The 14,658-nt window shown below is 44.5% G+C and overlaps 1 protein-coding gene across 1 annotated transcript in view; it reads right to left on the bottom strand.

Moving 5' to 3' along the window:
• The window catches only part of PRELID2 (PRELI domain containing 2), a 75,520-nt gene that overhangs the window by 43,064 nt on the left and 17,798 nt on the right, over positions 1-14,658 (bottom strand). The window contains exons 2-4 of the mRNA XM_055142217.1: positions 14,031-14,088; positions 10,947-11,020; positions 8,923-9,083 (exon numbers count right to left, since the gene is read on the bottom strand). Coding sequence (XP_054998192.1) covers positions 8,923-9,083; positions 10,947-11,020; positions 14,031-14,088 — 293 coding nt within the window. The remainder of the gene's footprint in view (positions 1-8,922; positions 9,084-10,946; positions 11,021-14,030; positions 14,089-14,658) is intronic.

The following is a 14,658-nucleotide window of genomic DNA, read 5'->3' as shown; positions in this document are numbered from 1 at the left end:
CATGGCAGAGCCTAGCAAGCTACCTGTGGCATATTCGATAGGACAAAGACAGTAACAAGTCTCACAATGGAGACGTTACTGGTGCCCGCTCGAGCAAATCGATGAACAACAGGACGACAGTGCTACAGTGATATATAGATAGATATATATATATCTATATAGATAGATAGATAGATATACCCAAAAAACACTAAATCATGATCTCAAAGAGCTGTATCTGGCCTCTGAGTTCACAGGATTATTTACAGTATCTAAAATATGAAAGAATGCAAGTATCCATCAAGGAAAGAAGAATCTGGAATACACAATCTGGAATAGGCATAGATATGGACACTTTCAAATATTTTTGCAAGTTTAAAAGGAAGAAGAAAATTCTACATCTATGACATAGATGGACTACATGCACGCTAAGTCAGATAAAGTCAACTACCATGTGATCTCACTTACTTGTGGTATCTGACAAAACATACTCAGAACAGACTGGTGGATGCCAGAGTAGGGGTGGGGGTGGGGTGCAAAGTGGATAAAGAACATTGAAAAGATACAAACGTCCCTTCAGAAGATAAATTAATCCTGGATGTAACGTGCAGTATAGTGACTGCAGCAGAAAAAAACTGTACTGTACATGTAGAGGTTGCTGCAAGAGTGACTGCTGTTGTGGTCGCTGTTACTGTAGTGTTTTGGGAGGCCACACCCTGTTGTGCTCAGGGCTGTTCCCCGGCTCTGGGCTTCAGAATCACTTCTGGCAGGGCTCAGTGAACCACATGTGATGTCATGGATCCAAACCAGGTCAGCCATGTGCAAAGTAAGTGTCCTACCTTCTGTCCTATCTCTCCAGCTCCACAAGAGCAAAATTTAAAGTTCTCATTGAAAAAAAGAAAAAGTTTCTAACCCTGTAAGACGATGGGTATTGGTCTACTCTGGTGATTATTCTCCTCAATATACCCATACATCAACTTACTATGTTACATACCTCAAACCAATACAACGCAATATGGTAGTGAAAAAATAGGAACAAAGAAAAGGTAAAAGGAGTATCTGAAAAAGATGAATATGGATTTGCTACAAGATCTTAAAAGATCTTACTTAGAAATAAATGAAAATGTTCCTTGGCTGTCTTTTCCAGTGGGATTATCACCATTTCAAATAAAACAGCTTCCTCTGTTTTTCAAATGGAGCCTCTTGAAGGAGGCACCCCACTTTGAACACAGCTGACCCCTAGTTCCAACGACTCATTCATCCAGTGATGAGTCCTCTCCAAGTGCAGCGCCTTCTTACTCGTTACCCTATTGGCTATTCCAGCACTCTGCAACCAAGTGCTACTCAGCGATTTCCACATCCCGGAAGTCACGTGGCATCTTACTGGCCAATCAGTAAATCCGGAGGCTGTCTCCATAGTAGTGGTACAAGATATTCTCTCCATCAAATTTCCTACCAAATGCTTTTGGATCTCTGAGACAGTTCTCTCTGCCACTTCTATCCCTTTTTCCGGAAAGGGCCATTATCCACCATTCAATCATCAAGAGGCAACAGAGCATCCTCCAGCTAAACACGACTCAGAGGACAGGGATGTGGCAGGACTGGAAAAATCAGAGAAGACTCTGACTATTTTGGCTAGTTTTGGATGTTTTGGGGTTTTTTTTGGGGGGGAAGGGGCACACCAGGCCATGCTGGGGACGTGCTTTTGATTCTGTGCTCAGGAATCACTCCTGGCGGTGCTCAGGAGACCATGTATGGTTGAACAAAGGTTGGTCATGTGCAGATCAAGGCACTTAACCCCTGTACTATCTCTCTAGCCGGACTACCTGAGCACAAACATCACAGATCAATGAGTATGTTTTGGAAGTCAGTTTAATTGGGGCACAAATACGGTTCTCAGAGAAAGAAAAGTACCATAGAGACTGGGACTGGGGGAGGTGGTAGGAGGTAAAATGGGGACATTTGTGGTGGGAAATGTACACTGGTGAAGGAAGGGAAGGGTGTTGACATTGTATGACTGAAGCCCAATCATGAACAACTTTGTAACTGTGTATCTCACAGTGATTCAATAACAAATTTAAAAAAAAAAGGCTCTAGGGGCTGGAGTGATAGTACAGCGGGTAAGGCATTTGCCTTGCACACGGCCGACCCAGGTTCTATTCCCAGCATCCCATATGGTCCATGGTCCCCTGAGCACTGCCAGGAGTAATTCCTCAGTAGCAAAGCCAGGAGTAACTGTGCACTGCCAAGTGTGACCCAAAAAGCCAAAAAAGGGAAAAAAAAAAAAAAAAGGTCTTGTCCAGAAGTCATATTGACAGCACAGTAAAGGCCTTATTGCTGCTAAGTGTGTCATCATCACCGTTCCACTGGAAATCAAGATCAATATGAGAACAGGGAGTCATGTGTGGAATGAGCAGAGTGATATTTATTGAGACTATTAGATCACGATACCCTCCAGCTGTTAGACTGGAGCTGAGAAATAATTCCTAAGTTAACAAACCCAGTGTATTTTAATGCTTCAGTAAAAGCAAGTTTGGAGGTCAACTTAAAAGTCCTGTATGAAATGCACGGGAGACACCAAACTGTCAGTTTACTCCCGGGAAAAAACTATCTCAGAGCAGAAGAAGAACATAGAGGCGAAGGAAAATATGTCCAACAAGTTTGTCCTTCAAATTATGGAAATTATACTAGTTGTGATTCATCAAAGGAATACTCAGGGTCTTGGATAATTTAACCCTGAACTTGAAAAATAAGAAATTAAAAACGATATTGATCTTATTATGAGAATGAAAGCTCGTCACATAAAAGAGGCTTCAATAGTAATGAAACATCATGGAAGGGCACAGTTCGGTGTCCTGGAGTCCGTAACAGGCCTGGTCACAGCAGGGGCCGAGAAGAGAACCCAAAAGTGGAAGAATTCAGTCCACACAAAATGCTGCCATCGAGCCCTGGATGCTGATCCCTCCAGCGCTGAATTCTCGCTCTGGAACTGAAACAGTCCAGCTCCCCCCAGCCCCAGCCCCTGTGCACTGGGGGTTGCAAAATCCCAACAGGGAAGGCCCTGCAGCATAAATATCAATTGTAAAATACCGTTTTTATTTTTCTTGGTGTATGGGGGGGGGGGCAGGAGGAGGGGAGACTTGGGGGTCATATAGTGGTGCTCGAAAGTGGCCCCTGGTGGTACTTGGGGAACCATATGCGATGCTGAGGGTTGAACCCAGGTCATGACCACTGCAGCCACAGGGAAGCAAGTGCTAAGAAGTAAGCCTTAGCCTTTATGGGCCTCTGCAGCAGGTAGTAGCCTGCGCTCTGGGGTAGCTCTTCCTCTCCATTCACAGCACCCCTCTGGGCTGGGGCAGCTCCCACCACACAGCAGGTTTAAGGCCAGGAAGCCAGTCTGCGGGGCTTCAGAGGTGGGACTCCAGCCCCAGAGGCAGGTCCGTTAACTGCAGCAGAGAACGCGAGAGTCTTTACAGGGAAGCTGCGTGCAGAGAAGAGTTCTGTGGATCAGACAAATGAGCCTGCGGTGGAAATTAGAGGCCCTGGAGCTGCTTTAGTTCCTGCGAGAGTCCCAGTCCTGGCCCCAGGCCCTCGGGAGGCCCAGTGGCTGGAACAGAGCTAGCCCTGGGTTCCCTGGCGGAGAGACATTTCTTTCACTTCCAAAGCATCACCACGTAGTGAGCAACCGTGCAAAGGGGCGAGACGCGCGAGGTCGCCTTCTCACCCTCCAGGCTCCTCTGTGCTGGGGCCCTTCGCTCTCCCGGCTCAGCCCCTGGGTTTCCAGGAGCCGAGGGACGCCACTCCAGTCTGGGGCCACTCTCTCGCTGGCTTCAGACGAAAGCAGGGAAGCAGGGGACCTCAGCTGATTCAAACAGACTGATGGGAGTCCCCGGGCAGGAGAAAGGTTCTCGCCCTCAGCTGAGACAGGAAGCGGTGCAGACCCCCCTTGCTCCGGGCAGCCATGCGGAGGCCTACCTTGAAGGGCAAACAACTGGAGACACAGGGAAAGAGACGCCACTGGGACGAGAACGCCGAGGTAGAGGCCCTGCTGGCTCTGAGAACAGGGTCCCTCGGGGACAGGAAGGCCAGTGTCGCTGCCAACTGCCAAGTTCCTACAGGAACTTGTGCAGAAATCTGTGGATCAGACAAATGGGCCTGGGGTGGAAATTAGAACCCATTTGCCATCCAGGTTTGATCTGGTCAATACTGGCCAAATTACCTCGGACAAGTCATTACACTTGTCCAAGCCCCGGGTCCTAGGATGGGGATACTCAGGTACCAATCTCACAGGAACAGACAGACGCAAGACCATACGTACGTACACATACACGGTCATGCATACATCAAGCACTCAAGCACTTAAAACCACGCCTGGCACATGTGCCAGTTGGGGCTGCTCTGTGCAGCCTCAATGGTATCAGAAAAGACACAGCTGTGCAAGAGGGTTTTGCCCGCGTGAGCACCAAACTGGCCGTAGTAACAGTGAGTCAAGCAGAAAACATCCATCTCTATTCTTTAAAGAGAGCGGTGACCCCACTGCCCTCCGGAGAAGTCTGAGGACGCTAATAAGGAAGAAAATCATCAGAAACAACCCTCAGGGCAGCACCGCAAAGGGGGACGAGGCCCGCGTCATTCTTGCCCAAGAAGGTGCCATGACGGTGGCACTGTCACCAGGAAAGCAAAGGTGGATCAGGGACCCCGAGCACCGACTCATCATTCTCCAGAGCCAGGCACGGGGACAGCAGGGCACCTGGTGTCCGGTCCCACACACACAACTCACCAACACACAGCTCCGAGGTCTAATTTCAGACACAGCGACTGTGACAACTTGTTTCTTTGGGAAAAAAAAAAAGTCCAAGTTCCAATGTTGTTTTTTTTTTAAGAAACCAAGAAAGTCCAGGTTTCCTCTTCAGGGATCAGTGCCAGTCTCCACTCTCATTTCTCTGGCAAGGAGGTGAATGGGAGCAATGATGTATTCCTTCCCCGGTGCCCTCCCCCGGCACACCTCATTTAGAACATCTGCTTCAATGTCTGTCTAAATCCAAGCTGGCAGCTACAAAAACAAACGAAACTTTCCTCGAGTTGGGATCTTTCCAACAGATCCTCCCCTGTTGAACACTCTCTGTGTGGCACAAGGGACAAAACCAGGGGGCTGGAGTGGTAGGACAGTGGGGGGAGGTGCTTGTCTGCAAGTGGACAGCCCTGTCATGCCCGGCATCACACATGCTTGCCCAGGGCCCTGCCGGAAGTGATCCCTGAATGCAGAGCCAGGAGTAAGCCTTGAGCACCACCGGGTGTGACCTGAAAACTAAAGTGGGGGAAAAAGGAGAGGACAAAACCCAGTCTCCATCGCCTGGGCTCCAAAGTACCGTACATCTGAGACAAAAGTGCTCTTCTGAAAAGCCCACATGTATCTTACCACACGGTGCTGGGGGTGGATTCATGATACCCACATTCACATCTTGACTTGGCAACTTACTCACTGTAGCAGCTCGAGGGAGTTATTTAACCTGGGCTCCAAATCAACGCAGGAGAAAATTCTAGCACTGACCTTGATGTGGTAGGTCTCAGTAAACACTGGCATGCCAGGGGAATAATGCAAAACAAGTGCTTGGGGAGGATAAAAGTATAAACCAAAGGGGGAAAGAGGTGTCATTGGTTCAATCTTTTTATTAAAAAAAATTGGTAATGTGTATCAAAATATAAACTGCCTAAGATCTTTAATCCTTAACTTAAAAAAAGACATTGGATTAAGTGGGAAACGGTGGAGTCACAGGAAATTTCCACCAGAGCATTGTTTCTAACAGGGAAAAGGCAAAAAAAGATCCAAAACCAAAATAAATACCAATTTGCAATGGACCAAAACATTATGTAAGCACACTGCTTCAAGGTAAAAAATTCTTTTTTCCCCCAAAAACACAACATTTTTGATAAGATACATTATCATTTTTCCCAGAATCAGTTACTACTAAAAAATATTTTCTAAAAAACATATTTACAAAAGGTTTCTGAAAGCTGTTTTCCTTGGATACTCAGGACCAATTATCATTTTACTTACCAACTAATAAAGGGTTCAGTTCAGCTTTCAAGACTAATCACCCAAGGATTTGAGAAAAGTCAAGCTAAAGTGAAAGACTTTTTGTATTTTTGTTTTGCATAAAAAATAATTCTGGTCTTTTTCTCCTTTGGTGAACAAAAGAAATGCTCTAGGTTCTGCCTCCAAGCCTAATCTCAAACATCTATAATACACAGGCTTAATATGACATTCTAATGATGAGAGAAACAAAAGACAGACTGTTTCTTCTGGTGTTCAGGACAGACTCCCTCTGACCTGGCATGACCTCATTTCATGTGCTGCTGCTAGATCACCCTCGAATGATCACAAGACCAAAATGAGGGGAGCCATAACGGTTTGGACAAGTGATGAAGCTTCAGAATAGATTCCAGATTCTAGATTTCCAGTCCTCTAGGCTTGAAGACCTTTTCCACTGCCGTTAGACGAATGCATTACAGTAACGTATGTCTGGAGACAGCAAAGCGTGTGCCAGGTCCTGAACACAACCCCTAATGCCACCCGGTGCCGTGGCACCACAGGATGTAACCCTGTAACTGCTAACTCCGTAGTTCTCCCCATCCTCACCAACACTTGCTGTTGTATTATCATTTTAATTTACAGCGATGCTAGCACGTGCCAAATGGCAACTCATTGGCGCTTCAATGTGGTGATCCCTGAGGAGTCGCGATGCCAACTCTGAACATTGTTTCATGTTCTTATTAGCTGCATACCTGTTTGGAGAAATGTCTACTCAAACTCTTTGCCCATTTTTGCTAATACTGTTTGCGTCCCCCCACCCCAGGGTGGAGACACACGCCTAATAGTACTCAGAAGTCCCCGACTCTGTGCTCAGGAGCCAGATCTGGTGGCACTTGAGGGACCATGTGCTAGGGACTGAATCCGGGTCTGCTGCATGCCAAGCAAGAGCCTTAACCCCGGTACTACCTCTTCAGCCTCTGCCATCTTTTAATTGAACTGTTTTATATTATTGAGTTGCAATAGTCCTTTATGTATTCCAGAGACTATATCTTGGTCAGATAAGGCTTACAAATGCTATCTCCCATACTCTGGATCACCAGTGTCCTAGGAAGCACAAAAGTTTTAACTTCAATGAGAACAAGTATACTTATATTCCTCTTATCACTGCCTTACCCACCATCACTATCATGATCATCACAGATTTACATCGGTGTTTTCTCCCAAGTGGGTATGGTGAAGAGGTCAAACTTCATTCTGATTAATGTTGGTATCAATCTGTACCAGTTCCATTCATTGAAAAGAATATTCTTTCCCCATTAAACTGTCTTGGCATAGAGTTTTTCATTCTAGATCGTAACTGGTCTATACCTTGACTGAGGCAGTATTTTCACAACTGTATATGCCTGCTTGTTAGAACTAAGAAGATTATACACCAGAAAGAATAAATGATATATGTATTATGTCAATAAACCTAAAAATTTAAAATTCCACTTTAGACAAGAGTGACAGTACAGAGGTTAAAGTGCTTGCCCTGTACGTGGAAGACCCCAGTTCAGTTCCTGGCACTAAATATGTTCCCTCAGCACCACCAGGAGTTGACTCCTGAGCACAGACCTAGGACTAAGCCCTGAGCACTGTTGGGTATGACCCAAAAAAAACCTAAAAATAAAATATTTAATTCTACATTAGGGGCTAAGAGGGCTCTGAGAGCTGGACCTACATATGCTTTGTAGATGGGAGCCCCGTTTGATCCCTAGCACTGTGTGGTCCCCAAGTGCCACTGGGTAGTTCTTCATTAAAAAAGGAAAATCTACCTTAGAGGAACTTTCAACTATGGCATATACATACAAGAGTCATTTCAAAAATACTGCAGTACTATTTATAATAAATGCAAACAGCATACCATATGAACATACATCAAAAATAGCTAAAGAAAATCTAATAAAATAACAGAATTGAGAACTATACAGCAGTTCCAAGAATAAACTAGATTTTATATATAAATATTAAGTTTTTATTTTATATATGATCTAGCTTATGTGCCATAGATACGTCAAACAAACTTTAGAAACATTCTACTAAGTGCAAATATAGACACACAAAATGAAGACATGTCTATAGAAAAGGCAGACCAAGTCATACTCGGCATGCTCTGTGACTACATAGGATCAAAAAAGGTACAGGTAGTAAGTGCCTTTCAGGTACAGGTAAGTATAAGTTTAAGGTACTAGTAACCGTAAGAAAGAGTAACTCTTGAAGGTCAGAAAGAAAACTCAGCACAGTAGTAACCACTGCCTCTGGAGAAGGAGAAAAGAAACCCAAGAGCGGACAGTCAGGAGGAAGGTGAACACCATTATTTTACCACAAAGTGAACCAGACTGATGAATTTCTTGGTGTGGTTAAGACTTACTAAAGTATCTTTTAATGTGAGTTATAAACAGAGTGTTCAGTGTGAAATTATAACTTTTGGGTGCCAAGAATCATACCCAGCATCTCATACATCCAAAGCACACTCTCATGACTCATCCATTACCCTAATCCCTACTAGAATCATAGTTTTTAAATATACATTTAAATGTTTACATATAAATATAATAAATATATAGCTTTTAAGTATATATAAATATATATCTGTGCCCATATATATGCCCATATATATTTATACATACATATATACATTCCTGTATATATGCCCATTCCTGTATAGGATACTATACATCCCTGAATATATTTATGCCCATATATGCTATACATCCCTAAATATATATGTGCCCATATATACCATACATTCCTGAATATATATATACACACACATATATATGGCCATATATACTATACATCCCTGAATCTAAGACACACACACACACACACACACACACACACACACACACACACACACACGACCTTACCAATTTGGATTGTCTCCACTTTCCCGGAAGACAGACTCCTCGTTCAGGGATGCATACTGCGTCCACGTGAGGCAATGGCTCTGGATGGCCATGTTTCTTTCCCGAGGATTCAGCCACGATTCCTCTTCTAGCTGGATATTGGGCACCTTGAGGATGCTCACCTGTCAGCAGAGGAGAAGGTTTCCTCAGTGTAGGCAGCGCAGGTCGCAGGTCTGCATCGGGCGCTGCGCTCGTCTCGGCTGACTAAGAGGACACGTGATCCTGGCCTACGGGTGAGAACTCACCAGTGGCTCAAGTTCTAACCATCAAACACACTCTGGCCTTACTAGACGCTGGAGAGGACATGCAAATGGCCTGGGATTCACGCAGGCTGCCGCGTCTCTGGCCTGATTCCCCTAACTGCGTAACACCAGGCAGATCATCAGCCCCTCTGGTCTCCCCTGGAGCTGGGTATGGTCTCTGCCGGTTACGGTCTTTGACAGGTTCTCACCGAGCCCCCTTGCAGGCCCACATGCAGCGCAGCACCAGATAAAATAAAATTTACTTGAAACTCTCCACCACCTAGAAATGATGCTTCTCTAGGTGGAGGCGACGTGGGAAATTACAAAAGCAGATTTGCGCGAGTCAGAGGTGTCTTTAAATTATTTAGGAATTGAGATACAAGACAAAGTTGAATGCCATTTTAAATAATAGATTCCAAGCGTGTATGTAGGGCAAATACAGAGCACACGCTCTGTGGAGAAGCCAGTTACAACTGACTGCAGAGAGTGCAACATTTTACTGCCTGGAAAATAAAAGGAAGTTCACTTTCACTATAGCTCAGCATCCTTCCTAATAAGGAATGAGACAGCGCCGTAATGCACAGCAAGGAAGGAGTGGAAGCTGCCAGCCTTTCTACCTACGGTCCAGTCATACCGTTTGCAAGCCAATGAGCAGCAGACAGGCTAGATTCGACATCACACACACCATCATTTCCAGGTTAAAAACATTCAAGATATTTCTTAAAGGACATTCAAGATGCTCTCCTTTATTTTGCTAGTAATTCTGAAAGGAGTTTCATTGACAAATCATCTCTGGGTCAAGCAATGCGATGAAAACTTTCTACTTACCTATTTCCAATAATCACCAGAGTGCTTAAGGAATTCAAAGAGAGAAAAGAGTTTGCTATCATGACAGTTTCATCACCGAAGCCATAACATGACAGAAACACACAGAAGAAGACTTACCAAGAGCACAGAACCCTCCATACTCCCTGAAATGAATGGCTCGGACAGTGAAACAGAAACAGAAGCTCTTACCTTCCTGACTCAAGGAGAGACGAGAGTGAAGCAATAGCACAGTGGGTGCTACATCTGCCTTGCATGAGGCCACCCCGGGTTTGATCCCCGGCCTCCCGTATGACCCCCACCCCTACCCCTCCTAACCACCAGGAGTCATCCCTGAGTGCAGAGACAGCAGTAAGCCCTGAGCACTGCCGGTGTGGCCCCAAAACAAAAACAAACAACAAACAAAAAAAAGACTAATATTACAATCTCTCTTCTCTGATCACTCTTACCAAAAAGTCATTTCTAACCAGAGACAGATTAAAAACAAACAAACAAAAGAAGATGGCAACTTATGCAAAATGTTCGAAGTCTCTTTATAAAAGTTGTTAAAGCATCTCTGAGCACTCAGAATCCTCCACAAAATAAAGATATAGAAGAGAAAAACCTGACTTCCAGTGGCATCTACCAGAGAGGTGGCGATGAGAGCTTCTTCCTCTAAGCGTTGAGAGGTAGGAGCACAATTACTAACACCCCTTTCCATCAGAAAATGTGGTCCCAAAATAAGCGACAGGAACAACAAACTGAGAGTACTAACAGGGATGGGGAGAGAAAGGAGAAGTAAAGAGGGCTGGTGCTGCGACGTTCTTTTGGTTGTTTTTCAAAAATCATCTTGTCAAAAGAGAGAAAGAAAACACTGCCTGGCTATTTGGAAACGGCCGATTTTATGCCAAATCTGGCTAAGTCGTAAAATGAACTTACCTTCCTTAAAATTTCTGGAATCACATTCTGACAGATTGCAATCCTCTTTCTGTAGATGATTCCTGTTGCTATATCTAGAGAGAGAAACATTTTTAAATTAAAAAAAAAAAAACTGAAGGCCTGGGGCTGGAGTGATAGCACAGCGGGTAGGGCATTTGCCTTGCACGCAGCCAACCCAGGTTCGAATCCCAGCATCCCATATGGTCCCCTGAGCACTGCCAGGAGCACCGCCAGGGGTGGTTCCTGAGTGCACAGCCAGGAGTAATCCCTGTGCATCGCTGGGTGTGACCCAAAAAGCAAAAAAAAAAAAAAACAAAAAAAACACGAAGGTCTGTATTTTAATATTTTTTTAAGTTCACCTAGTTTATTTATTTTTTTATTTTATTATTTTTTTAAATTCTTTTATTGATTCACCATGTGGAAAGTTACAAAGCTTTCAGGTTTAAGTCTCAGTTATACAATGCTCAAACACCCATCCCTTCACCAGTGCACAATATTAATGCATGTTTTAATACAGATCTGAGTTTTCTGGATGGGGACCTCAAGGAGAAAATGGTCAACTCAAATCTCAGGGTCCACAATTACTTTTCTGGTCAAATCCAAAAATAGTTATCTGTGATCCAAGAAAAAGGGTGAAACAGTTTTTCACACAGTTCACGCCAGAGTCAAGGATAAAAGAATTATAAACCTCTCTCTCTCTCTAGACTATCAGTATCAATGGCCCAGTGATAATCAGTGGCCAATAAGCCTCTGATCAATTCCAATGAGAATGTTTTGACAAGATGAAGAATCTAATTCTGCCACTTTATTTACCAAGGTGAAGAAAGTGTGTTTTCATGCACACCTCTCTGGTTGCAAAATTCAAACCCATAATAATCACATAAGTCACATTCTTTTTTTTATAAGGAAACATTCCCTGTGACCAGAGCCATTCTGGTTTGTTTACTATTTTAGACCCTTACTACGACATTGATCTACAATACAGTTCATGATGATCTCATGTGTACATCACTCCAATACCACCCCCCACCCCAGAGCACTATTCTTCTACTACCAAGGCCTCAAAGGCCCCTTCCTTTCAGTCCCCCAACCCTCATCCCACCTCAAAAGCTCAGTTCCATGGGCCAACTTTCCTGGTCTGGTATTTTGTTTTGTCTTCTTTCGTCTCTGACCACTTGTTGATCCCTTACTTTAAGTCCCACAAGTAAGAGAAGAATTCTGCAGCTATCCCTTTCCCTCTGACTCACTTCCCTCTGCATGGTAACTTCAAATCCATCCATGTAGCAATAAACTGCTTGATTTTTGTCTTTTCTTATAGCTGCACTCTGGAACACTGGCCTCAGCCGCCCACATGGAGAACTGTTACTATCTTCCCATTTAACAACTGGAGAAACCAAGCCCCCAGGAAGCCCGGACATGCTGTCTGGAACGAAATCAGGGCTTGAAGTCAGAATTGTCTGCGGCGAAACCTTTTACACAAAGGTCAGGGACATAAGGAAATTGATTACCTATGTACTTAAAGGCTACAGAAGTATGAAAATGCCCTGACGAGCAAAAGGATGCTCTACGTTCACCAAGCACAGAGGCCTCGGAGACGCGATGTTATGGGATCTCAACAGACCTGCGCACGGGTACCTCCGAAACTTTGTGCACTGATTAATTATATCTTGGTAGCTGCCTGGCCTGAAGTTCCAGTCCTGAGAGTGAAAAAGCTTCTGCTGGGCGGGGAACGAGGAAAGGCAGTGCTCTGCCGTGCCAGGGCTTGGGAAACACTTTCCGTGAAGAGCAAACTGATTATTTAGAGTTTTGTGGGCTGCATGGTCTCGCGCAACAACTCAAATCCGCGCTGGTGCAGGGACATCTGAGATCACAGTCATGTGTCAGAAAACGACCCTTGCGCTGGCTGCAGAAGAGAGGCCCCCAGATCCCAGTGGCCCGGTGACACCACAGCATGTCCTGCCTGGGAGCACAGGAGCAGCCAGACGGCCCAGGGAACCCAGTCTCAGGAGCTGCTCTGCTCAACTGTTCCGCCAAAGAAGTGACACACTGTTTGGAGAGTAATGTACTCTACATACAGTGTTCGCACAGCCACAAACTCGCATGGGGGTGCATTTCTCAGAGTGCATCCCTGTCGTTCCATGGCAGTTGACTGCATATAAATAAGTGGGCACAACCATGTGCCAATAAAACTTTATTTACTATAGGCAGGATGAGCACAGTTTGTCAACCTGTTCTAGTCAATACTGAACCACCTTAAGCACAGTCTTGATTCCCCGATTCACAGCTGTATGGTCACATCTCATACATGCAGACGCTGTCTATCCCACTATACTGTCACTGATGGCATGAGATAGGGAAATAGCCAGATAGGCTTGGATAAGTTATTTAACCTGTCTTTCATTCATTAATTTTTTTCCATTCATTCCAATGAGAGGTACTAAATCCTCCCCCCACACACACTGTTCTGAAGATCAGAAAAGGTAGTAAAAAAGTATCTGGTACATATTAAGCTCTTTCAAAGGTAGGCTGTGAAAACTGCCACCAATAATTAACTAAGAAAGTGGCAAAGGTAATTTAGACAATTCTACTGCAGCAGTAAATACTGAGTGCTTCTCCCTCTGTCACCTCAGCTCAAACACACCTCTATGCCGATTAGCACACCTGTCAAAACATCACAGGCAGCTGGAGACGGCTCGAAGGGCTAGGGCACCTGCACACAGCAACCCCGGGTTCGATCCCTGGCATTATATGCTCCCCCAGGTCAACTGTTCCCCCTTCCAAAATACACACACACATGCATTCATATGCACACATGAACATCTTGGGGGGTGGGGGTGGTACACACACAATACTCAGGGCTTACTCCTGGTTGTGCTCAGGAATCACACCTGGTAGGCTTTCAGGACCGTATGGGATGCCGGGGATTAAGCCTGGATCAGCTGCGTGCAAGACAAGCACACCCCTGCCCCCCGCCCATACACACACAGTGAACTGTTGCTCCAGTTCCTGTGAAGATCTTTTAAAGAGATCACTGTCTGTCACTTAATAACCATCAGCGAAGTGCGGTCTGTTCAGAGGACTTACCTCTCTTTTCCTCCACAGTATTTACAGAGATGACGTTTTTATCCATGGGGTTGGGATACTAAATGAAAACACACAGAAAAGTTATCATTCATCATTTTGCCAAGTGACTTACAGCAATAACCACAGCTATTGATATGAATGGAAAATATTTTCCAAGCAATTCTAAAACAAGTTTTCAATCAAGGGTCTTAATTTTTTGTAAGGGTCTTAATTTTAATATTTGGATCCACCATCATTAAATCTATGGGAACCCTTCTTTTTTAATTATTTAATATCTTTTGACATGACTTTTCTATTTGTTTCAGGACTTTTTGTTTTTCATTTTCGTGGCACCATAATTTACAATACTGTTCATGACATGACAGGGTTTCATGTGTGCGAGATGCCAACGCCACCCTCTCCAGTGTCTGCCTGCCCCCCCCCAACTGTCTCAGGGTCCCCCTAAGCACCTCCCGGCCCTTGGTAAGCTCAACCCTGCAAAACCAAGTCCAAAGTTTTACTGTGTTTGCGGTTCCCGTACTATACCCCACATAAAATGTACATTCTACCTGAAGTCTTCTTTCTTTTTTTTTTTTTTAATTGAATCACCGTGAGATAGTTACAAGCTTTCATGTTTGGGTTACAATCA

This window comes from Sorex araneus, chromosome 6, assembly GCF_027595985.1.
Source record: "Sorex araneus isolate mSorAra2 chromosome 6, mSorAra2.pri, whole genome shotgun sequence".
NCBI lineage: Eukaryota > Metazoa > Chordata > Mammalia > Eulipotyphla > Soricidae > Sorex > Sorex araneus.
This window is presented reverse-complemented; position numbering and strand designations above follow the sequence as displayed.